Source organism: Siphateles boraxobius, unplaced genomic scaffold (genome assembly GCF_051911475.1).
Source record: "Siphateles boraxobius isolate OS27281-9 unplaced genomic scaffold, OSU_SipBor_1 105, whole genome shotgun sequence".
Lineage (NCBI taxonomy): Eukaryota > Metazoa > Chordata > Actinopteri > Cypriniformes > Leuciscidae > Siphateles > Siphateles boraxobius.
The window spans coordinates 991868-1017901 of NW_027508706.1; the positions used below are offsets into that span (position 1 = coordinate 991868).

The 26034-nt window shown below is 37.6% G+C and overlaps 2 protein-coding genes across 4 annotated transcripts in view; one reads left to right on the top strand and one right to left on the bottom strand.

Moving 5' to 3' along the window:
* cep85l (centrosomal protein 85L) overlaps positions 1 to 5473 on the top strand; it is a 98087-nt gene extending 92614 nt beyond the window's left edge. For both annotated transcript variants that reach the window (XM_077247086.1, XM_077247085.1), the window contains exons 10-13: positions 787 to 837; positions 1020 to 1127; positions 2242 to 2410; positions 3596 to 5473. In XM_077247086.1, coding sequence (XP_077103201.1) covers positions 787 to 837; positions 1020 to 1127; positions 2242 to 2410; positions 3596 to 3759 — 492 coding nt within the window. In that variant the 3' untranslated portion in view covers positions 3760 to 5473. The remainder of the gene's footprint in view (positions 1 to 786; positions 838 to 1019; positions 1128 to 2241; positions 2411 to 3595) is intronic.
* Positions 5474 to 6332: 859 nt separating this feature from the next.
* LOC143755196 (uncharacterized) lies at positions 6333 to 23906 on the bottom strand. Of its 2 annotated transcripts, none has more exons than XM_077247094.1 (8): positions 23589 to 23906; positions 20981 to 21266; positions 20775 to 20897; positions 17765 to 18022; positions 16290 to 16381; positions 15487 to 15698; positions 12169 to 12338; positions 6333 to 6839 (listed from the first exon to the last, which is right to left on the bottom strand). In XM_077247094.1, the coding sequence occupies exons 1-8, from the start codon at positions 23856 to 23858 to the stop codon at positions 6685 to 6687; spliced, it is 1566 nt and encodes a 521-aa protein (XP_077103209.1). In that variant the 5' UTR covers positions 23859 to 23906; the 3' UTR covers positions 6333 to 6684. The 2 variants fall into 2 exon arrangements, with proteins under 2 accessions (XP_077103209.1, XP_077103210.1); XM_077247095.1 differs by having other exon boundaries at positions 15487 to 15668; positions 23589 to 23904.
* Between the last annotated feature and the right edge of the window lie 2128 nt (positions 23907 to 26034).

Consider the following 26034-nt stretch of genomic DNA (forward strand, 5'->3'; position numbering starts at 1 on the left):
TATTTTATATCTGATATGTAAGTAGTCATGTAAGTATTATTCAATTGTAGACTTATAAAAGGCATCGGAAATAAGTGCAATGTAGTGTTGTCAAAAATATAGCTTTTTTGATACATATGGATACTGAAATATCTGAAACGCTTCCAATACTCATGTCCCGCAGAATAGATACACAACACCAGCTTCGCTTTGTCATCTCTCTGACCACGAGTTACACACAAACCTGCCTCGCCTCACTCACTCGTTTCATTTGCTCCGATGAATATTGTCTTGAATCTCGGCGTGGGATTGCGCATAATTTTACTCATTCCCGCAGATTTGGTGTGCACATTTATTGCGCTTAAACAGTCAAATACACACAATGTAAAAATGCCATTGGTCATGTGTAACAGTATAATGGATCCGTGCGTCAGGTCTTAAAGTGACAGCAGCCTAATATTCCTGCTGCCAAATTATGAGATAATATTAAAAATATCTATATGGCAGTGTTTCCCCATGATATCGATGTGAAAATGCTGAGTGGCTAATAACCACTAGCCACAGTCGCTGCAGAGCAAAAAAGTGAATGTCACGCCCTGGAAGTGACCCAAAAATTGTTGAATAAATCCAAATATAAGTTTTATTTTATTTTATTTCATGTAAGTAGTCACTTTTTGTCTTGGGATGCTTTTTAGACAGTATTGAAGGCCTCCGCCGGTATGTTGGATACTCGTTTGCTGCTTTTCCTTCTCTGTGGATTCAAATTTCACAGTTGTGTAATTTGCCATTTCTTGGTTTTTGTTTCAGTTGATCGACAGTCATAAGGAGCAAATTGACAAGCTCACGCTGGAGATGTCGGTAAGATGTCATTTTCTACCTTTTGTTCTGGAAGCTTTATGATAATAATCCTGGTTTGCATTGTTATCTCTTATTCTTGGCAGGATGATGTGACGGCGTCTTGCATGTTGAAGCTCATGTTGAATAGTGTAGAACTTGTTTAGAACGCACATCATAACCCGCTGTCATTCGTCCTCTTTCAGGCCCTGGAAAAGAGGTTGCAGAGGGAGAGGGCGATCACGCAGGAACTCCGCAAACAGCTCTTGGAGCGCGAGGAGGAACTGGAAACGCTCTCCACAACTCTTCAGCAGGTACGGCACTCCAAACCAGCCTCAAAGCGACTCTAATGGTGCGTTCACACCAGACGCGAATAGAGCGCCTGGCGCGAGTGATTTCAATGTTAAAGGGGAAGTTCGGCGTTTTACAAGTAAAGCCCTGTTTTAAGATCGTTTCTGATGAAATCGAAGGGATAAGATTAAAATTTGTACACATGCTGCTGTCCCGAGAATTTTAGGTTTTTGTGTTAGCACCCCCCCACCTATACAATGGTTTCATAGGGGCACTGGAACAATCATTCATATAAACACATTAAACTTTAGTTTACAAAGACGTGGAACTCACCGAGTGGTCTGGGGTGTTCACTGATATGCTCACACAAAAAATCGCTGCAAAAGATGCTTTCCAACAGGTTTTATCGTAGTTTTTGTCCAACCCCATTGACTTGTATAGGATGTTCTGTGAGGTACGGTATTAAAAAAAGTAAAACTGAAATTAAAATTAACTAAATAGATATATAAAAAAAAAAGTAAAATAACAAAACCACTAAAATAACTAAACCTTTAACTAAGATTAAAATGAAAATTGAGAATATGAACATAAAACCTAATTCAAAATATGAATAAAAACTGTAATAGTATCTCTATAAATAGCACTGGTCCTAATGTAGAATGCACATTTCTCTTCAGGTTAGATGAGTTCCTCATGATGAGCAGATTTATCCCTCCGTCCCCAATAGTTATCGGCATCGTTTCTTGCGATTGTCCCGCTGTGTAAATGCCAGAGATTCCCCCTCTCACTCTTCCATGATTTGGCTAGTTTACACAAACAGTTGCTTGTGATTTGTTTCTTGTGCTCTGAGAAGTAAGAATGTGTTCGGCTGGTAATCTGTATCAGGACTCACACAATCGTTAAGCTTAATCATCAACCTTACGGTCCAAAACTCTGAAAGTTCTTCCCACACTACAGAGGACGAGCGTAAAATGCTGAAATAACACTTCTTCGTGTGAGTAATAGCATTCAGGGTGAAAATAACGATTCTCTCAAAGCGATTGTGACGAGTGAAAGTCCCTTTAAAGGCTCTGTCCTGATTCCGCTGTGTGTGACACAGGGACGAGTGTGTAAAGCCTTTGTGTTTTATGTCCACAGAGTGGAAGGCGGGCAGACGAGGAGACCCCGGGGCCGTGTCTGAATGAGGCCGGGCCCCTGATGAAGGAGATGTCCCTGTGTCTGCTGGATCTGAAGGGCCTCTGCAGTGTCCTTACACAGAGAGCTCAAGGCAAAGAGCCCAATCTGGCCCTGCTCCTCGGCATCAAATGTAAAGACTTATTCAGAACATATCTAACTCTTACATATTTTACATTTATTTGTATTATTATTATTGACTTTAAATTAGATATTGAGGTATTAAAGTTTTGTGCATCTCTAGTCACTTTTAGCATTTTTAATTTTAATTTCATACTCTTTATGGTAGGTTAGCACCTAGTTATTATAGTACATAGTATGTACATGCGAGAAAATTACTAAAATGAAGTGCTACTAATGTTTCATAATCTAAATTCAATATTTAAAATTAAAAATAGAGCACAAATCCGTTTGACTTTAAATTAGATATTAAGGTATTCAAATTCAGTGCATCTCTAGTCACTTTAAGCATTTTTAATTTTAATTTCATATTCTTGCTTCTTTTTTAAATTCAATATTTAAAATTTAAAATAAAGCTCAATGAATCGTTTTGAATGCTAAAAGTGCATCACAACATTATATTGCACAGTATGAAAAAATGCTATTTGCTAAAGAGTTATTAAATTATTAATGTTTTTAAAGTTTAGGGTCAGTGTTTTTTTTTAATACTAGAAATTAATACTTTTATTCAGCAAAACTGCATTAACTTGATCAGAAGGGTCAGTAAAGACATCTTACAAAAGATAAATGTTCTTTCTGTTCATCAAATGTACGAAAGTTTCCAAAAAAATATGAAGCAGCACAAGTGTTCTCAATATTGATGATAATAAATGTTTGTTGATCATCAAATCATCATATTATAGTGATTCCTGAAGGATCATGTGACACTGAAGACTGGAGTAATGATGCTGAAAATCGGCTTTGATCACAGGAATAAATTACATGTGAAAATACATTAAAACAGAAATCTTTAATAGAATCTGAAAAAATGTATATTATAGTTTTTTAATCAGCGTTGGTGAGCATGACGACTTTCAAAAAAAAACTGAAGTTTTTTTGAACAGAAGTGCAAGTTATCACAAAATCTTGCTCTTGCTAGTCAAAAGTGCTTTTATTAACTGTTAGTGCTATGGTAAGCTAATAAGACTCATTTAGCTTCTGTAATATGTGAAACATGTGTCATTTAAAATAATATTATAATTAAGAATAAATACACAGTCAGATGATATTGTATCATTTCTAATGTAGCTCCAAATAAAGTACCCACATAAAAAGAGTTTCAGCCAATCGAATGAATATTCCCGATGTGTTTTCCCAGCTATGGGCGGCTCGGCGAAGGAGACCGAGAATTCGCTGATGGAGGACGGTCTGCGGGTCAAGCTGACGGAGGTGTGTCAGCTGAGGAAAGACATCGACGAGCTGCGGACGGTCATCTCGGACCGGTACGCGCAGGACATGGGGGAGAACTGTGTGACGCAGTGACGCGACTCTACACACGCGTCAGCTCCACACACGCGTCAGCTCCACGCACGCGTCAGCTCCACGCACGCGTCAGCTCCACACACGCGTCAGCTCCACGCACGCGTCAGCTCCACACACTGCTTGTAAAGGGAGAATAAAGTCATCCTGAGAGAAAACAACAAGTCTTCGACTACTAAATGTTGGACCAAGCTGTGAAACCAGTTTACAAGGATGTCTTTACAAGACGATTGTTATTTTTGTGTTTTCTTGTGGACGTTGAATCTTCAAGGAGTTTGAATGAATGTGTTTTTCATATATTTATTGAGACTGTTGGAGGACTTGCCGGTCCTGTCAGTCGTCTTCGAGGGAAAGTAGAGCAAGTGGTGTCCTAAAGTGCCTTGTGTTCCTGTTCCTGTACCTCCAAACTTCATGAAGTCAGTCATTTTTACCCAAAGACGCTGGTCATCCTCCTACAGGTCGCAGGTCGACGTTCAGGATCCCACATCTCATCTGAAGAACATCTGCGCTTCCATAAAAACTAGCGTAAATGTTTAGTTTAAAAATAAAAGACAGCAAAGGAATCCAGGTTAATCTATTCAGGACACCGTTTAACTTTTTAATTAGCATAAAATATGAGCTGCTTTTTTAACGCTGCGGCACAGTTCAGTTCAGAACAAGTTGCACATGTTGAGAGACAGGAAACAGAATGTTCCGCGGATGAAGCACTTCCTGTGACCTCCTGACAGTTGATATACTCCAGATAATACATATAGTCTGTTACAATTAGGAATATGGATGAAATCAATGCAAAAACTTGTTCACTCAGGTATTTTTAGAGTTTTCTTTCATTCGTTGTGGTTCTGAGATTTGACTCTTTAAGTTCATTTTCACCCCAAGCTGAATTTTTTTTTATAGTTGATAATATAAAGTCCAGAGATGCGGTCATGTCAACCTCTGCACATGTATTTGCATCAAGGTGATGAATGTTTGAAATATTTACAGTACAAATGTCAATTTACTGCTCATGTATTGTGACTAATCTCGTATTTAAACGTATATTAAGCATGTTTAGAATTTCAAATGGAGGTTTTGTCATAATGTGCTCATAATATCTTGTGCATGTGCATAGCGTTAGAATTAGCTTTCTTTTTATGTAAAGGAATTCACTAGCTAAATATTACAAGTATACTGTGCTATGCAACCTCACATTAACCAGCATTTATTACACATTTCTGCAGATATTTAATATTGTTCTGTGCCTTTTAGAATCTATGCAGCTGAACGACAGTAATCGAAGGGGATTTTCCAGAACTGGCAGAGACTTTATTTCATAAAGGTGCAGGCGAGCAAAGCCATATTCACAAGCAATGCATATTTATTCTCAGGCAAAGAGATGTTAATAACCTGATGGAGAATGTATGTAGTGCTCTTCATTGTGCATTACAGGACAGTGTGATATCTGATAGCATGCTGAATAGTGTATATATGAGTATATGAAAGCGATGTGCATTGATTGACATGACCGACTCGCTGTGCACTGAACGCCACTGGTTGGCTCAACAGTGTCTGAACTTCACATCAGACTTTTAAATCATAAGCTTTTCATTTTCCAGCTAGATTTTACAAAAGCCAAAGGTCTATTTATGTAACTTGTTTCCTCAAAAGTATTAACTATTTTTCCATTTTGTAAAATGCTTTTCATTTGTACAAATGTTAAATAAAGTATTTTTCTACATTGGTTGGTTTGTTTTTGCTAACAATAAGTGTACGGAGAAAATGTGGATCGTGCAGTCGAAGCAAAGATGTGTGTGAACGACTCAACAGTTTAAAGTGTGTCTGAGGAAAACGCACTCTCCTGATTCAGTATCTGCGGTCAGATAAGATCGAATATATGCCAGTCTCATTCTAACATTCTTTTCACAACTGGTTACAAAATAAAAAGTCTCTTATCTTGGTAAAGTAAACTTTCCTGTCAGACATTATACTGTTCTCAGAGGCACATGCTGTAGATCACTATCAATTACAAACATACAAATAAAAGTGAAGCACCAAATTAAAAAAAACGTATCTGGAACGTCATGTGTTAGCTGGTTTAGGATTTGCATGCTGGGTAAGATGTTTATTCTAATCATCAGGATCAGTGTCTATGTGTTTTAGTAAGTTCATGTTATTCATCATGGTCATTGTTTCCGTAACCGTATGCTCACTTTGTGTTATTTATTATTGAACGACTGCGTGGCTCATACCAACTTAATTGTATTAAACACTAGTTTAAGTGTTAGTTTTAGGACTGGAAACCACTGATGCAAATTAACATTATTAAAGGGAAGTGGACACCTCAACTATTGAAAAAGCCACAGTACAGTAAGTGCATTTTTAAACAAATTTATAAGGGAAAGCGCATATTTCAGGTGTTGGGACTGGGGGGGGGGGGGGGGGCTTATTAAGATATAAAATGTCACTGCAGTTCACTTAATTTGACACACAGCAAGGCTGTTTTCCAACTAGACATTTTTCAAAACTATATGCACTGTACTTTGTTTTGGGTTTTTTTCTTCCTTTTGTTAATATAAAAAACCCATCAGACTTTGAAGTGTGTGGTGAAAAGGCGCTTTTAATAAGTCAGCAACCTTGAGTCAAGGTCAGCAAACTAACCAGCAGTCTATCATGACAAGATTAACAAGTAAAAATTCACATGATAGTTACATTAAAAAGCATCTCGAAAGACGACTAGTGATCATTAGGAATGCTAAAACCAATACAATAAAAACTACTAACGGTGCATGTGCACTACATTTACTCAGACATAAATTGAGAATGAATGGGTTTGTGCACTAAAGCATGAAGTCATACTTCAAAAAAAAATATTAAAAATACAATCTTCTCAGAGTAGCCATGTTATAAAGTGAGTTAAAAAAAAGTTAAAATGTTTGGTCTGTACGCGGTCTACGCTTGAAGCGTGTCGAGATGACGGACACAGAGCTGAGCGCACTGCAGAACCATTCCCTTCAGCGCCTCCAGATACAGCTCCTGACCCGAGTTCAGGTACAGCCACACGAGTCGACTCAGCTGGGACGCCACCGAGTCTCCGTGCAAACTCTCTGTTCAAACACACACACACACACACACACACACACAGCTTAGGAGAGGCTGATGGACATCAACCAAACACTTGAGTGGCCAATCCAGATACGACAGGCTGATGTACACAGTACTATTTGATGGTAAATGTGCAAAAAAAAAAAACATTAAATGACAATTCTATTTAAGGAATTAGGTAAAAGATTTATTTGTTTTATATACAGTATATATTTTTAAAGAAACTTGGTTGCACTTTATTTTACAGTACGTGTACACGCGTTAGAAAGTACTGGGTAATCAGTTAACTACATGGGTTATGGTTAGGTTCAGGGTTATTAACCAGTTATTGTAATTACTATAAGTACATATTAGAAAAAAAATAATGGTACCACTTTATTTTAGTCTGTACTATTATATATATATATACACACACATACACACACATATACTGTAAGTGCACACACTGTAAAAGTGCAACCATAAAAAAATATATACATAATTTTTTTATAGTTACACTTTTACAGTGTGCACTTGCAGTGTACTTACTTTATATTAGGTACAGTAACTACATGGTTAAGTTTTAGGGGTAGGTTAGATAGTATGTACATGCGAGAAAATGACTAAAATAAAGTGCTACTAATGTTGTTAAGCATTATGCATTGACAAAGTTGTTGGTTTATGTTTTAACAATTCAGTCGATTTAAAATTGTGCAAGTCTCATTTCCTTTCATTAAATTGGCCAAGGTTGACGTATATCGAAAATAGCCATTGTAGACATCCACTTATCTCGAGCTCTACAAACAAACCTTAATGCATCTCACACCTCACTGAAGATTAGACTGCAAAAATCTCGAGTCCGACACATCTGAATGGACGAAGAAGAATCTGTATCAGCTATTTTTAAGATGGTATACAAGAAAAATTGCCTTGAGTCTGAGCCTGCAAATAAATTGAGCATCATGCCTTATGGGAACGGCTCCCTCATAAATCCTAATCAAATCTCAAAGCATTCGTTCGTCACAGCGCTGATGGATCGCTCTCAGACAGGAAGAGGGAATTAACGCACACTGACGCTTACTATGGGTCCACTATTACACCGACCAGCAAATCTGTCAATGGCAAACGTCACCAGTGCTTGATGTTCATTCAGGAAGTATTCTTGTCAAATCAAATGTGGCGTTTTAAAAAAAAAAAAATCAAGGTTTATACAATAATGTACAAGAGTTAATTTGTTTTTAATCCATTTCATTTAACAATAAGACAATACAAGTGAAAGTAAAGTAAAACTACAAAACATTTGTTAAAAGTCAGCATGAAGTGGAAGTTGTGATAGTCTTTTCTTCCCTATTGTGACGTACATCTGAGTGAAACAGATCGAGAAAAAGAAAAGAAAAAAGTAGGCGGGACTTGAGTGTGTCTATGGGGAATTGATTGGACGGTTGTGGTTTGCTATTGCTGTGATGTCATGTGAGTGACAGGTTGCCCCGTCCTGCCAGTAAATGCGTCAGAAGTCGATGCAAGTCATTTTGATTAAATTAGGAGGGCACATGAATTAATTTCTTTTTTTAAAACACGATAAATCATTTATTAAAATAAAATAAAAATACTGCCACATTACAGAAAAAAAAACCAATTAATTTCATGGTGCACTGATTTCATTGAAGCACAGTTAATCCAACCCTCATAACTGCATTTAGGGCTTGTATGATTACAGTATTTACTAATCATACAGAGAAGCTTATCCTTATATTTGAGAAGTACTAAACGGGCACTTACACAAGACATTCCTAGAAGATGCTTTGAAACAAAAGATCCTGCAAATGAAAATGTCATGAACTTTGTGTGGTCTCGCCCGCTCAGAGGACTGAGGATTAACAACGCTTCTAATCTGCTGAACCAAGTTGGCGAGCAGCGTTGAGAGACTGCGCCAGATAATGTGAAGTAGAGACGAGGAACAAAAATAAATAAATACACTACGGGCAGCAAAGACGAGACCCAAAAGCATCGACCAGGCTTAGTCATTTAAAATGGGGGATACTTCAGTTAGAGCTGCACAATTATGGATAATTTGAGAATCACAAATTTTGTTTCAAATAGATCACGATTCTGAACAGACGACAAAGTAAAAGTACTCAAATACTTGACTTGATTCATTGCTGGATGAATCAGTGTTAAATGTTTTTGCCATTGAATCATTAAAGAGATTCTTTCAGAAACGGTCACATGTCGCCACCTACAGGTGTAACAATGTAATTGATACAATCTTTATTTGAAGCGCCAAGTTACTTTCAAAAGGTGATTTACTCCATTTTGATGACTTCCATAGACAGGGTTTATATCCGAACTATACACTTTTATCTCAGTAACGTTACTTCTGGTGTTACAAATATTCAAATTAGGCCTGGACAATAATTCAATATCAATATATATGGCGATATTTTTTTTTCTCGATAACCGTGATATGATTTTGAAACACATTTTCGATATACAGCATTTGTCACTGACTGACGTTAGGCACGCAGCCGTCAGAAAGAGCAGAACACAATCGGCTACTTTCGTGATGACGTACACCACAGACACGCAGCCAGCGCTCAGCAGGAGCAGCGGATCTCCAACGCGGCAAGTTTCAGCAACAGAATGAGCGCCCCCGACCGCAATACAAATGTGACTTAAGGTGCAGTGTGTGATTTTTAGAGACATCTAGCGGTTCGGCTGCGAGTTGCACTAAGGGCTCAGCCCACTGCTCACTCCTCCCTTTCGAAGAAGCTACGGTGGCTGAAACTGGACAAACATATCGTCGTCTGAGACAGCAGAGAATAGCCAGAGTAAACCAAGAGTGTGTAACATTGTCACTGTTTCTGTACCACAGTCCATTATAAACCACACCATGGATAAAGTTTACAAAGCCATAGTCAGATGAGGATCAAGGGTCTTAATCAGCTGATTACTATTATTATATTATATATTGTCTCACAAACGTAACAAGCACATTTCCCCCCCCACATAGCAAACCCATAATACAGCGAGGGAGAAGAACAACATGAAACTACGCAACTATATATTTTTTCGAACAGGGTAGTAAAAGTTTAGCTGGCTAAATATGAGCTGTTACTGTGGCTGAGCTGGTTAAAGCGTAAAGCCTTGTTTAAACTCGACGCGTCCGCATGAGCCCAAAGGTGCGCGCGGCACAAATGGCATGATTGTAACAGCGCGCGCCTCCGCATCCCCTGGACACCATTTACTACACACAACAGGCTTTTTTTCTCTGATTTTGAAAACTCTTCGCGATCGACTTAAAATGCTTCCAAGATCGACTTGTCGACCGCGATCGACGGCTTGGTGATTCCTGTAACGTTACTGTTTTACGGTCAATGACAAGAGTACTAATCAGCTGTTTCACAAACGTAACCAGCACATTTATCCCCACAGAGCAAAGCCATAACACAGCGAGGGAGAAGAACCAAGTTACATGAAACAATCCAACTACATATTTTACACCACTGACAAGGGAAAAGTCACTACTCACGGTGTTTATGGCTAGCTTCGCGCTTTATGCTGCTTCTCTTTCAAGGTAGTGAGGAAACGCGCTCTGTAGCGCTGTGTGTTCGCGTTCGGCTAGAAACATGACGTCACAATATGTCGACCTCCATATAGGGGGGACCCGCGGTTATGTAGATATAAATGTCTCATTCTAAGCTAATTAAAACATTACAGTTTATTAAGTAAGTTCTTTATACACCACTGAAAACATAGTTATGGATGTCATATTGCATTTCTGGTAATAGATACTCAATTTTTACACATTGCACCTTTAACGAGCTTCCACAAGTGACGAGAAAGCAGACAAAATAGTTGATAAGAGAGTAAAGACTAATTCAGTGGTGTTTCGGCTGAGATCTCAAAACTTCAGGTTTCAGCACGCTGCTAAATGTGGCGGAGAGTTGTGCCGACTCGCAGCGGGAACACATCAAACCTGTCCAGCATCTGAAGCAGTTCCACCTGATAGAAGCAGCACAAACACTTTAACCGGCACAAACAAACAAGACTTTTGTGTGTGAATTTGGAGCATGTGGGGATGCGGAGCGACCTCTGAATGACCAATACATGATTTTAATATCTAAGAAATCGAAACTTCGCGCAGTGATTGACAGGCCGGGAGGGGGCGTGATCGGCTCGGGATGCATTTTCAATTTGCACATTGAATTTTGCTACATTCATTGTGGGACATTTAATAAAAATGCAAATCGCAAGTGTCTTAACTGTGAGTGTAAAAGCAATTAAGAAAAATAACATTTTCAAGCAAAAACTATAGCAAAATTATCAACGCATCGAATACATTTAAATTTTTGCAACTTACTTACATTGAATACACATTTTAACGCTTTATATTAAAACTAGTGTATGAAATGGCAAATGTAAACTATATAATTGAATTTTAATTTTGCACCAAACGTTGCACAAATGTAAATTTAAAAACAGAAATGCATTGCCAATTTTACATATTGCATATTACATTTCAAATTGAATATTGCTACCCAAATGCTTCCATAGTCTATTAGTAGCAGGTGTTGCGAAGAGAATATTATTGTTATGATGGGTTATTTCATTGGTTCATGTAGTTTGTTATGGTGCAGTACCGAAAGACTCCAGCAAGTTTCATAGACTTGGCCAATTCATTTTTCAGAAGATTGTATGTACAGACATCTGTCGTGGGCGTTCTTGCCAGTTTTTCTGAGGCTTTTATATTGTTCATATCGATATCGGAATTATATCGTACCGACCGAAATTAAGAAATATATCACGATATAAAATTTGGCCATATGGTCCAGCCCTAATTCAAATGATCACAGAAGTACTGTGTGGTTGAAAAGACAGTTTCATACCTATACAGAACTGCTTTCTCTGGGTCACCAGCAGCGCAAACTCATATTTTAATGTTCCGGTGTAATTTTGTCGGTGCAAGGTTTAATAGACATGGAAGAAACGTTGGCATTTAGGAATAAGATCATGTGGGTGTTTGAATCAAGATCAAGATCTTTTAAAGATTAATCGTGCAGCTCTAGCTCCAGTTGCCCTGTAGACATTCAGATCAGTGGATCTCAAAGACCCCATCGTCATCTCTACAACAATATTTGAAGGCCCACCCATACATACATACATACATACACATATATATATATATATATATATATATATATATAATCTTGATTTTTAGCCGTTTTAGCCCATTTTAATGCTTGCTTTGTCTTATTTTTAAATAATTAAGTCATCTTGAGGCCCCCTTGGTAGTTTGAGGCCCCCAGCCAGTGTTTTAAACGGAAAGGGTCGTTTTAGCTCGGTTGAACCCACCTTGAGATATCTTGGTGTCAAATTCCAGCAGTGTGTAGAGCGATTCAGGAAGCAACTGTCTCGCCCAGACGTTCTCCTCCAGGTAAATCCAATCCCGGATTATCCTCTTTCTACGCAAGAAACCTTGCACATGATCCAGGTACACGGAATTACCAGACACCAGATACAGCCTGAAAAAAAGATATACATTACATGCATGAGCTGGAAAACCATTACGAAAGAGACTACACAAGGCAATAGACAAGTCTAATAATTTGTTTTTTCATTAGGTTGGGGAATAAGACAACCTTTATTAATATGCCACAAAGAGAATTAAAAACCAAAAACAAATGTAAAAGCTTTTGGGGGGAAAGTAATTTTTCCAAGCACTTCTGAACAACGAGGCGTTCATCTTCACAGTCATTACACAGAAGGAAATCTCGAGTGTTTCAGCTTCAAATAAAACAGCCCGGATGAAAAACGCTTAAGAAAACTCAGTTTGCTGCACATAAATTCAAACATACACTTCTTTAAATGTGGATTATTAGTTATATTTAAAACCAGCACTGATGGTTTTGAATGCTAATGACCAATTAGATGGAGAGATTAGATAGCCGAGAAGTGCACTACAAAACTAGAACATTTTATTTGCACAAAACTCAAATGTAAAAAATGAAAATAAATAATTTTCTTTAAAAAAAAGTTTAAGCGTCATGGCATGAAAATATTTAATCAGCCAGGATCAGTATCACTGCATGGCTAAAAAGCACCATAACATTCAGTCATCTCTTTTCTTCAAGTGAGCGCTTTACCACTCAACACGAACAGATCCCACTCAACTCTTCACAACACTGTTCTCGGTTTCCTCTAATGCTGGGAGATCGGACTGAGTTTGTGAGATCAGTCGCAATACACTTCAAAGATGTCATGGACTGACAGCCCATAAGTCACTGCAGGATCTTTTTCTGAAGCCGCATCTCCTCCCAGCGCACTCGAAGCTTCAAAGCCCAGTCTGAAAGCCAGCCACTGGTAAAGCTCAACGCTTTCAACACTCGTTTTTAGTGGAAACGGCAATCTGAGTGACAGCGACACTCTACAGCCTAGAGCAGGGGTATATAGGCAAGTTCGGTCCTAGAGAGCCGCTGTCCTGCAGAGTTTAGTACCAACCCTAATCAAACACACCTGAACAAGCTAATCAATGTATGATTCAGGATTACTTATGCTTTCTGTAAACCTAAAGACTTTTGAAAAGACTTTAAAAACTGTGAACCCAAGTCTTTAGATGTGAGCTGATAATCTTACAGTCTCAGACTAAAGACTTGCGATAATATCAAACATGTTTGATATGAAAGACTGGCATAAATCGGGTCGCCGACTGCAGATTATCACCTCACATTTAACGATCGAGACGACGGGAGCGCGCCGAGACTCCAGTAAGATTCCTAAAGACTGCCGGTCTTTAGTCTGGGACTGTGAAAATCCTTTGGTGTACGCCCGGCGTAAGGCTATAGGCAGGTGAGGATTTTTTTTGTGTTGGAGCCAAACTCTGCAGGACAGCGGCTCTCTAGGACCGAACTTGCCTACTTTCATGGGGGGTGCATGTGGATAATCTGTGTCGAAGGAGTTTCTCAGATGGTCATGTTGAGGTTTTATCGTGCCTGTTTTGAGTCCATCTTACTGTATGGTTTAGCGGCCTGGTTCGGTAATTTGACAATTACTCTTAGATCTCAGCTGAACCGTTTGGTGCGTACAGCAATGAAAGTGGTTTGTCTGGGGGTTTACCCCAATATTCAGTCTATATTTAACAATTATTTTTAAACAGGCGAGGAAAATGACTTTGGACCCTTCTCATGCGTTTGATCCAGAATTCGAACCACTTCCATCTGGTCGGCGTTTTCGTACCCCAAGGTTTAGATACAATCGCTATAAAAACTCTTTTGTTCCTCTGGCTACAAGGTTGTTAAACTGGTGCAAAGGACACAATTGTGTGATTGTTATGGTATTGATGTGAGTATCTTGTTATGCAGCTTTTACCTGTATTGCCCAAAACAAATTTCCCTTTAAAAATTATAAAAAGAAAGACAGAAAGAAAAACAAAGTCAGTAAGTACCCCTCGGCCTAGAGTGATCGATGGGAACGATGTACTAAGAACAAAAATGTTTTTCATTTGCATTGAAGTTCTGCTAACAGACGACAATGCTGTTAAAACAACCCGTTCACATGGATCCGCAAAAGCGACTAAAAATGATGTCACTTTGTAAAGAAACACTGTGTGCCCATATACGGTCCACGGAAAACACATGCGCATTACATCGGTTTCAACAAATTCACATTTTTTGTAGCGTACAGAGACGTAGAAACCATATAATGGCATGGTTATTAATCTTCCTTCAAAAGTTTGTAATTAAGCCCCCAAACGCAGATGTCGTGTAAATGAACGGCCAAAACTAATTAAAAGTTCTGATTTTAGTTGAAAACAGTGTTGCGTAAATGGCTTAAGTTAGCTTATTTTAATTTTAAATAAACTTAATTTTATTATGAAATATAAATTATAGAATTATAAAACTATTTTTAATTGAATAAGAAACTTGCGTTAGCTTTTTATTTTAGATCAAGTTTATTTTTAATCTAAATACAGTTTAAATAAAACAAGCTAACATTTATTTTAGTTAAAGCAAACTTTCATTTAAACTGTATTTAGATTAAAAATAAACTTGATCTAAAATAAAAAGCTAACACAAGTTACTTAATTTTATTATGAAATATAAATTATAGAATTATAAAACTATTTTTAATTGAATAAGAAACTTGCCTTAGCTTTTTATTTTAGATCAAGTTTATTTTTAATGTAAATACAGTTTAAATAAAACAAGCTAACATTTATTTTAGTTAAAGCAAACTTTCATTTAAACTGTATTTAGATTAAAAATAAACTTGATCTAAAATAAAAAGCTAACACAAGTTACTTATTCAATTAAAAATAGTTTTATAATTTATATTTCATAATAAAATTAAGTTTATTTTAAATTAAATAAGCTAACATTTATTTTAGTTAAAGCAAACTTTCATGTATAAATATTTTTTAAAATATTGTATTCTTACAAATTATATCCATTGAAAAAAAGTTAGCTTATTTTATTTTCTTCATTGAATTTTTTTTTTATTAGTCTAAACATCAAAACAAATAGAATAGGATTCAAGGAAATACCTGATGTCAGTATAAGGCACAAAAAAAAAAACATTCCCATGAGTCCTTCCCTATAAACATTGCGATTCTAACTCTGTATTGTGAAGAGAAGGCGAGTGAACCGCATAAGCGCGGACTCAAGCAGGACTGACTTGTAGTAGGGGAGCGTCTCAATCATTTTCCAGTTGACATAATTTGCGGCCGTCTTCTCCAGCGCACACACACGGGTCATCTGGACTTTGGCCACCTGCCAGAAGTGCTCGTGCTCGATGAGCGTCTCCTGCATGTCCCGCCTCAGCAGAAGATATACTCCCTCCAGAGTGTCTTCATAAACCTGCCGATGACAGGTGCAACATTCACTGACCTTGCTCCCGAACAACTCCATGCATAAGGGAACAAACAAGCCTACATCTGCATATTCATAAAGCACAACAAAAAAGTAAATAAATTAAAATAAGACTTGCATAGACATTTTGTATGTACCATGATAATCTGCAGTTAACCTCTGTTGGTAAAAATAAAATTTACATTTAAAGCCTATCTGATCATTTCCATGTCCTTGAATGGTCACGTGTTATAAACCAGTGTATAATACTGGGAGAATTTGTATGCAATGTACTTGACTCTATAATCCATTTAGGCAGCCATTAGATAGAGCGTCTGCTCACGCCGTGACCTGTGAAATCATTCTCACTGGCTAATGAAATGCAGAGGATGAGCACTGCTGGAATATTTAAGATCACGTCCTCTGAGGAACTAATTTGCCATTTTTAAGATGGGGAAGAGAGATATCAGGTGGAATAGAACGGGGACAATCATGTGTGAAGCAAAGTTAGTCCCTGGAAAGACAGCCTGTCAAATGTATTCAAACCTCAATGCACGCCAGGGAGAGAGGACTTCATGTCAAAGAAAAATATATATTGTTCATCTTCCTGCATGTGTTCTATAGAAGTACCTTTCTTCGCTTCAGTCGACCCCAGTCACGGCCCAAGATCCAGGCCATGAGAGACTTACACATGGAGAAGTAGTTTCCAACAGTCTGAATCCCTGATGGAAACAAACAAGTACAGTCAGAACATGAGATGATATTCAAGAGACTGGAGCAGTAACATTTGATCTACAGACGAGAGAGAGATGAGACCGACTGAGAACAGAAAACATGAGCAAAAACAGCAGGTCGCTTCACTCCTCAAAGGTTTAAAGATCTAGCCATTTCTCCACCAGAGGTTCACCAATATATGCCATTACTGAGGTAGGAAAACTATTTTACACATGACTGGCTTTCATTTATTTAACCCTCTGGCGTTCTTCAGGCATTTTTGACCGAAAAAAAGATGTTTTTTTTTTTTTACAATTTACTTCAAAAATGGTACAAAGCTTGCTATGTAAAAATTATAGACCTGATTCAAAAAGGTAAATGGTCCAAAAAAAAAAAAGATTAAAAAAAATAAAAATAAAAAGTCACCTGTGCTCCTTGTGTCGCATTGAATAAATTTAATCTCATGGAAGCGTTCGGTACTGCGCCCAAATAAAATCTTACTGAAAGCTTTTTTTTTTTTAAGACATCATCAAATTTGAAATAACTTGTTTAGATGTATGACTTTGACTATCACAGTTTTAGAGTAAAACATGTTCTGGAAAATATACATTTCATATAAAAATGTAATAAACTTGCAATTCCATAATTTTATGAAAAGTGGACAAAGTATACTTTTTAAAACTTCTCACTTTAGCAATGAACTGCCACGCGTCTTTTAAAAGAGACCAAACTTAAGTTTGTGCTCAAAAGCATTCAAGTTTTATGACAGTTTAAGTTGGAAAGTGAATAAATGGATTATAACTAATGCATAAATATAATTTACCATCATAAAATCCCCTTAAAATATTAAATTAAAAAAGCATTATCGATCTCAAATATAGTACATTCATTTCATTGAAAAAAAAGGCCATTTGACCACCGTGTGTGTGTGTGTATATGTGTGTGTGTGTGTGTGTGTGTGCGCGTGTATATGCATGTATGTGTGTCATGTTATTAAATAAAGCTATAAATAATTAAATAAAGCTATAAATAATTAAATATATTCTATTAAATTAAGCCATTAATAGATACATGCTAATAAATAAATATAAACAATAATAAATACTTTATTGAATCTATAAACACCACTAGATGGAAATAAAGCTTTGCGTTGTTAAATCTATATACAAAAAATAATAAATATGCTATTAAATTATAAACAAAAACAATAAAATTCACTGTATGAATACAAAAGCTATAATAAATACATGCTATTAAATAAATCTATACACAAGAACATAAATGAAATGCACAAAATATATGCTATTAAAGAAATAAAGTGTCAACACAGTAGTAGTAAAAATAATATATATATATATATATATAAATAAAATATTAACCAAGTAACTCACCCAGGCTCTCATTTCCCCGGGCCAATCGGCCTCTCCAGTAGTCTTTGGTGATGGGGTGCAGGGAGGCCAGGTACCGCACGTCACACAGCGTCTCGCCCCAGGTGGACACCTTTCTCTTGCTGTGCTTCTTCCACTGCAGGAAGATGGAGCGCAGCTGCTTGTTGTACGGAGTCGGCTGACGAAACAACCAGTATGTGAAGAGCCACTGGAACCTACACTGGACGTATTGATGGTACATGGACTCCAGCTCTGCATGCTCTAAAACCAGTACAAGATATGGGTGTCAATGACAACAGTAGTGCCAATTATAAAGCTAGTTAAGCAGAAACACTTATGAATGCATATCTATACATCAGTGGCGGCTGCTGGTCTGTCAAAGAGGGGAAGCTGTATTAATGAATGAACAAACAATCTAAAAAAAATTATTAAACTCGGAGGAAATGTGGGAATTAGGTTAAACTGAAAAAAGGAATGTGGTGTATAATTGTGAAATTTATGATGAAAATTGGTTAGCAATTTCGCCAAGCGAATACCAAGAAATAGGTTGCAGCAGTTTGTCTTTCGACTACACTTGCAAAATCCGCGATGGGACTGAGCTCAAATATCTTCAGCGTTATCGACTTTTTATAGTACAGAATCGCTGTCAATCAAAAGGAGATGCAGTCTTTCGACAGACCCTCCAATCATCACGCAGAAGCCCGGAGTCCAGCCACGCCCACTCCTCCATTCACAACAGACCCTCCAATCATCACGCAGAAGCCCGGAGTCCAGCCACGCCCACTCCTCCATTCACAACAGACCCTCCAATCATCACGCAGAAGCCCGCAGTCCAGCCCCGCCCACTCCTCCATTCACAACAGACCCTCCAATCATCACGCAGAAGCCCGCAGTCCAGCCCCGCCCACTCCTCCATTCACAACAGACCCTCCAATCATCACGCAGAAGCCTGGAGTCCAGCCCCACCCACTCCTCCATTCACAACAGACCCTCCAATCATCACGCAGAAGCCTGGAGTCCAGCCCCGCCCACTCCTCCATTCACAACAGACCGTCCAATCATCACGCAGAAGCCCGGAGTCCAGCCACGCCCACTCCTCCATTCACAACAGACCCTCCAATCATCACGCAGAAGCCCGCAGTCCAGCCCCGCCCACTCCTCCATTCACAACAGACCCTCCAATCATCACGCAGAAGCCCGCAGTCCAGCCCCGCCCACTCCTCCATTCACAACAGACCCTCCAATCATCACAGTCTAGTTATGAAGCAGTGAAAAAAACTGATTAAAGCAGCGCCACTGCATTCACCGGACGCTCGGCTACAACAGGGAAATGCACTGTGACTCTGGGAATGAATGAGAAGGAAATCGAGTCAGCCGATCTGCTATATGATGATCGTGTTCTAATGCATTTTTAGTCAATAAAAGGTTAACACAATAGTACATATTTGACCATTAATTTTTCAACATTATAGTGGAAGCCGAGCTTCCCTTGCAGTCTTAAAGAAATCCCCACTGAAAAATGATTATATTATTATAAAGTCTGTACAATTACACCTTTCTGTAACTTTACAGAAGGAACTCAAAAACCTACTGGAGGAAGTTTGAAAGACCTTTAGATCGACACTGACCAGGATGCACCACAACCAGTTCAAAGCTCACAGCTATAGCCTAGAACAGGGCCTTTCATATACTAGTGTGTTAAAAGAGACAGGAAATAGCAGGTGAGGGTGAACTATGAGTCAGTCCTTTACCAGGAACATCACTCAGTGGCACACTCCTACTCTCCGATCAAGGCTCCATAACTGCAGTTTGAAGTGATCCACCAGTGCAAAAAAATTAGATTACTTCATCTTTCTTCAGAAATCCCATTACTTTTAGTAGGAGAGAGGAAACATAAAAGGTCAACGACAGTACCCAGAAACCCTCATGTTATTTTGAGTAAGATGACAATACAGCATAGGTGCCATCATGAGCCAACCATCAATTTGCTAAATGCACTGCGGAAACTTGAGTGCTGGAGTGGATCCAGTCAACTAGAGTATTAAGATAAGGGGATATTTTGCATATTATACTATATTTTTCTTCAGCTATATTAATGCCAATATACTTGAGCAACATTGGTTATTGCACTTTTTATTTGTCCATTAAGTGTCCTGAAGACCATGCAAGTAGACAGGTTTTTACATCCAATCACAAGCTGTTCCCTAAAAGGGAGCATCTCTGATTTAAACCTTTAAATTCATTTCATTGAATCAGTTTATTTGACAGGGCATATCAACAAACGAGTTCACACCGATTCAATCATTTTTTTTGAGAAAAACTAGATTCAAATAGAAGATAAATATATAAAATGATCAAACATACCTTAGATAAAATTATTATATTTCATAAATACAAGATAAGCATGCACTGAGTAAAATGATTACCACTTAAAAGCATCTATATACAGTAGTCAAAATCTGAAGTGGTTTAAAACATTTAATCAAAGATGTCCTAAGACAAGAACAGTATTGTTCAAAATTCATGTATAATTTTGATCCACTTATGTTGACTACTGTAGTTTATTGTATAAAGACGATTTATACTTTGAAAAACTATTACAACCGTTTTTTTTGTTTTTGTTTACCATTATCATTTTCTCTTTTTCTTTCTGTATTTGCATATTCAAAATACAGTTTGATAATCAATCAAAAACATGAATCAAATCAAAATATTATTTGGAAAATATTTAGTTCATTAAATTACAACATTTTATTTTTTCCTACTCAATACTATACTGATAGATGCATTTATTTACTAATTTACTTGTATACATTTTTTTTATTTATTCATCCGTTTAATTTATCTACCATTTATTTTTATAGATCTTTCTCTGAACATTTCCACTGGCACCTTAGCACCCCACTTAAAAAAAAAAACCTAGACAAGGATATTGGTCGACAAAATGTTACTTTTCCGACTCGTTACATAATTATGTTTTCACGTTTCATTAAATGGGATGCAAATATCTCACCCTTGTTTTGATGTTGGCTGAGAACGTGCTGGAAGACCAGTGACACACTACCATGATGCTTCAGTGCAAGATGATACAGCTCCCTCCATTCAAATTTGAGGGCGTCACAATCTTCAGTTTTCTCTGGTAAAGAGAGAAAAACAAATCAGCATGTTAAGCTTGAATTAAGCATGGAAACCTCAGGAGACAGCTGAGATTATGCCCACCTTGGAGTTTGTCCTGGAACAAATCTGTGGTGATGCCCCACAAACTCTCCACATCGCTGCAGGGAAGCCTCACTGAGGGCAACGGGACGGTTTCCTCCAGCACGAGCCACTGGACCCAGTACTTGTGCGGCGCGAGCGGGATCTCCACGAAGAGCTTCTCCTGAAACGCACGGTTACAGTGGATGTTTCTGAAGAGGGATCGCCACATAAAGACCAAGCGGAAGGCGGTTTTGGCCGTTACGGGACACCTGGCGTGGGAATATGACAGACTGACCCCAAACGAATCCTGTGGAGAAACATGTAGGAGAGGATTAGCACACGAGTCACTCACGAAGCCTGCGGATCAACATACAAACATAAATAAGAAAACCCCCAAAATTTACATTAATAATGTAATGGAAATAAAACTGATTTATTAATTTAAATATGTTCTTGTATGTAATATTGCCATTAAGCTGAATGTGGATTTTAGTGTACGGTCAAAAATTGGAGACATCTTTGCAAACAGACTTCATGAAGTAATGAAAATTGGGAAATGTTGTAAAACACTACAAAAATGTTATAAAATTGTTTGTATAAAGTTATTAGATTTCATAAATACAAGATGCAATGGATACAATCATAAATAACCATTTAAAATGCATCTATATAGTTTAGACCCAATTTGTACTGTGAAAAAAAACATTAAAATACTAAAGACGACCACAAAGGAGTAGTTGTGCCCTAAAGGTTGTTGTGTGTGTGTGTGTGTGTGTGTGTGTGTGTGTGTGTGTGTGTGTGTGTGTGTGTGTGTGTGTGTGTGTGTCACTGCTCCTGATGTGCGTGTACTAACTTGGATGGGTTAAATGCTGAGGACAAATTCTGAGTATGGGTTGCAATACTTGGTCTAGATGGCACTTCAAATTAGCCTTCATTTTGTTAGTATTTTTATTAATAAACAATAAATATTCAGAGTGCTCTAATCAGTGATCAATTCTTTTAACCGAATGACTCATTCACATCCATGAACCGACTGTATTTTTCGTTTTCTTACACAAGTCTTCCCTGCCTTTGAATACTGACTATAGAATGAGCAAATATCATTCAAGTGTGAAAGCATTTTGCTGGTTGAAGTGATTGAACGAATGCACCGTGAATGAGTCACGTTGTTTGTTCGTGAGGTGAATGAAAGAATCAGACCACCAGCTCTTGCATGGATCACCTGACAGAAACTAGAGGCATGCGTGTTATTTTCCTTCACAGCATGAAGTGCTAAAATTCTTATTATAACAGTTTCTTGTTTTCTCTGTAACTTGCCTAACTTAGTCATGGGCTAAATCACAAAATTGCATACTTCCAAAAACAGTATGTGAAAGTGGCTGCGTCCGAAAATGCATACTCTATGAGTATTCGTTTTATAGTAGGCCCTACTTACTTCACAGCCACTAAAAATGTATGTTCTATAAAGTATGAGTGTGTGTAGTATGAATGTCTTGAGATATCTGGGTGAACTATTCCTTTACAACTAAAAGAGAAAACAAGTTGTTTCTTCTAATCTCAAAGCTGTGGGGCATTTGGAGCTTTATTAATAATTGAACAATTATCAAGGATAAACACTGGGACAAACCTAAGTGAAAGCATTTTTTGCCAGCTTTCTCTATTATGTATTAATGAAGTGCTTATTTTCATCACATTTGCCACGTTGTCTTTATCAAGTGACCTGTCAGAGTCAGCTGCATGCTTCACTGCCATTCATAAATCATGGGATAGTGAAGTAACCACTGCATGCACACACTTCAAGTAGTAGCTCATCCGGGTACTTTTTGCCTACTCTTTTATGAGCACTGTGAATTCGGAGATAATGGATGCGAATGAAATCGCAAACATCCCTAATAGATAGTAGGCGAAAAACAACAAAAGCAGCATGTCCGAATTCACAGTACTAATAAAAAAGATTGTAGGCAAGACGCACCTGGATGACCAACTTCCTCCGGAGAGATTCTGAAGTGTGCAGACGACAGACACTTTACTATCCCATGAGGCCACAGGAGAGGATTATGAATGGCAGTGAATCGACACAACCACAACGAACTGACGCTGGTAGGTCACATGATGACAACTTGGCGAATGTTTTTTTTTTATTATTATAATTATTTTATTTTTTATTGCAGATGACATTTGTTACGATTTGCCGAAAAAAGAAATTGAACTTGTACTACAAAAATCATTTAGTTACAGTTCACGCTTTCATAAAGAATAAAAAAAGAAATAAATATAGCCTACATCAGCCAATAGATAGAGAATTGAGACAAATCATAAGTTACAAATAATCAGTATAACATTTATAAACATAAAAATACATAGCCAGAGTATCAGAGAGTAAATATCAATTAAATTAAAGTCCGAATTTCATTTAAACGACACACGTTTATAATATTAGAACGTGATATAATGTATTCAAACCACTGTTGACTCGAATGTTGGATGCATGATTCAATTATCGCTTATATAAACACACTGACGATTCGTCACTAGTAGCCTACCATACTTAAAGGGTAAATTGATTAATTTAAACAAAAAAAATTGACTTCCTGTGATAAATCAAAATCAATATCCATGCAAATTGTACCTGGAAGTGTGTGGTCCACAGAGAGTTGCACGAACAAACTCGGAACAATAAACTGCACGTGCTGCCGAGCCTCAGCAGCGACACTGGGTCCAAGTTCCTCAATATAACCAGGAGAACTTCATCACTTAAATGCAATAAGCCCGTTGTGTTGTCGCTGCTTTCCGAGGTAATATCTGAGGCATTGAGATGGAGCTCTTCGTCCGTGGCGGCAGTCAGACAGGAGAACTGCTCCAGCAACTCACACTCCCAGGTCGTGCTAAGGTCTGCCATACCTGTGCCGGTGTCACCGCCCGGCTTGCACACACCTCTCAGGTGTTAAAGGTTAGGAAGAAACCACCTGAGAGAGGTCATGGGGTGATGCTGAATCTCGAAGAGGTCGCTCATGAATATAAATGAGGTCACGCCAACATTCCTGCTTAATCTCATTAACATTCACACAGCAAGCGTTTTCATTCGCCAAGCCAATCGGGTAGGCCGCCTTGAAACGTTACGTAATAAATATTCATAAGGCAACAATGACAAAACACGCGTTTCGTATTTGCGGTGTTTTTGTGATGCTAATTCATTCTGCGGTCTGTCTTGTAATTGTTATTTCTGTGTTAGAGTTGAATCTTTGTGCATTTTACTTCTGATGTGGCTGTTATACAGTAAGGTTCCCCATGGGGTCAATAAAGTATTACTGTCTGTCTATATTTCCCGTTGTAGAAATTATTTATGTTTTTTATAGCTTTGTACTATATTTAGTATCTTTTATTTGGTTGGTGAGCTAATCAAATAAATAAATAAATAGCCCAAAACGTTTTTAATCAGTTGCCTATTGCACATAATGTAAATGGGGACTGATTGAAAATAGTGCAACCAGTTTTATTATGAGTTTGTCTTTTTGTAAACAGAAAGATTCAATAGGTTAATATTTCATCAGATCGTCAGGGTCTTCACAAATATTTAATTGAAGGAGAAATTGTAGTTCATACCATTTTGTCATTTTTGGGTGAACTATCCCTTTTAAGTAAAAGTTTGATTATGATGTGATGTGCCATTGTTTTGCAATCTTAAAAACATTTTCCCAGTCATGGCACATTCACGTTTTTTGAGTTTAAGACAAATATACTTTATTTTAAGCAAGTCAAACACATTAAGAATTTCCGATATTTAAATGACAAAAAAAACTTTACACATGTATTTGTATTGGATTGTATCCAAATAAGATGATAATTAAAGAATGAACTGCTTATAAAACAAAGTCAAGTGCAGTAAAATAGTTTACAAGTTTACAATCAATTGCTATTACACATACTTTAATATTTAATACAAATGAATGTACCCTTTCTTGGCAGAATTAAAACAAAATAAACAATATGATGACAAATATAAAAAATGAATACAGTATAATATTTAAAGGGTGGAAAATCACTCTTTTTTTTTAACCCTTTTTGTAGATGGAAATATTTATAATTTTGAGCAGATAATACAATATGCAATCATGACATGATGTCCAATACTGATGACGCTGCTGTTTTTAGAAATCATGATTTCTCATTGGCTAAATGTAATATTACATGGCAAGGCACTGGCTCAAATCAGCATTTTATAACTCAGAATGCAGTTTTCCAGAGACGTCGTCAGATAGATCATTTAAAACATAAAATATTCATGAAACTGCAGTGAGACGAACCTTGTCAAACTTTCAGATACAATGAACCCTTTGTGCTTGTATAAGAAAGTAAAACATTCACAAGTGAGCATTTGGACAAAACAGTCAGCACGAATCCTTCTAAACACTTAATTTGCCGCGGGGAAAGAGGCAATGAGGTGAAATCATCTATACATGATGGATCTGATAACTCAGATGTACAGAAGTCACTGCTATCTATTAACAGTTCATGATCACAGTGTACTCATTTGCTACGTGGTTTATTACATCATTCAGTGATCGTTACCATTCACTTTTCTACAGACTGCCGGGCCGGGCCGTGGATGATTGGGTTTGAGAGACCACGCCCCCTTCAGGCTACTCGTATACGAGGCTCCTCCTCTATTTCCTGACCCAGGCTCGTATAGGTCACTGAAGGCTCCAGCGACCCCACAGTGGGCGTGTCTGTGATAGCGTTTCCCGCGTTGCGGAACTGTTTATAAACGCGAGGATCCTGTGCCACGTACGTGGAGGACGAGAAGTAGAAGACCAGTCCCAGAACGATGATGAAGAAGGACAGCAGGTAAAGCCCGGAAAACTGTAGACAGATCAACAATATAATCAGCTTGTGATTTAAAAAGTCTACATCATGATCATTCTAAAGCGAACACTGATTTAAAACTTTGAATCATCATTTATTAGGCTATACTTGTAAAGAGTACACTGACTTCTTAAAAAAACACTGATTTAAAACTGTATATCACGATTTATTAATTCTAAATAGAACACTGATTTAAAATGTAAAATCATAAT

Bases quoted from the DNA above. Each gene is read 5' to 3' on its own strand.
- LOC143755196 (XM_077247094.1), bottom strand. From the start codon at position 23,858: ATGGCAGACCTTAGCACGACCTGGGAGTGTGAGTTGCTGGAGCAGTTC. The intron at 21,267-23,588 runs GTACAATTTGCA...GTTTCTCCACAG, and splicing joins TGTGGACCACACACTTCCAG to GATTCGTTTGGGGTCAGTCT. The intron at 12,339-15,486 runs GTCAGTCCTGCT...TCTTTTTTTCAG, and splicing joins GAGACGCTCCCCTACTACAA to GCTGTATCTGGTGTCTGGTA.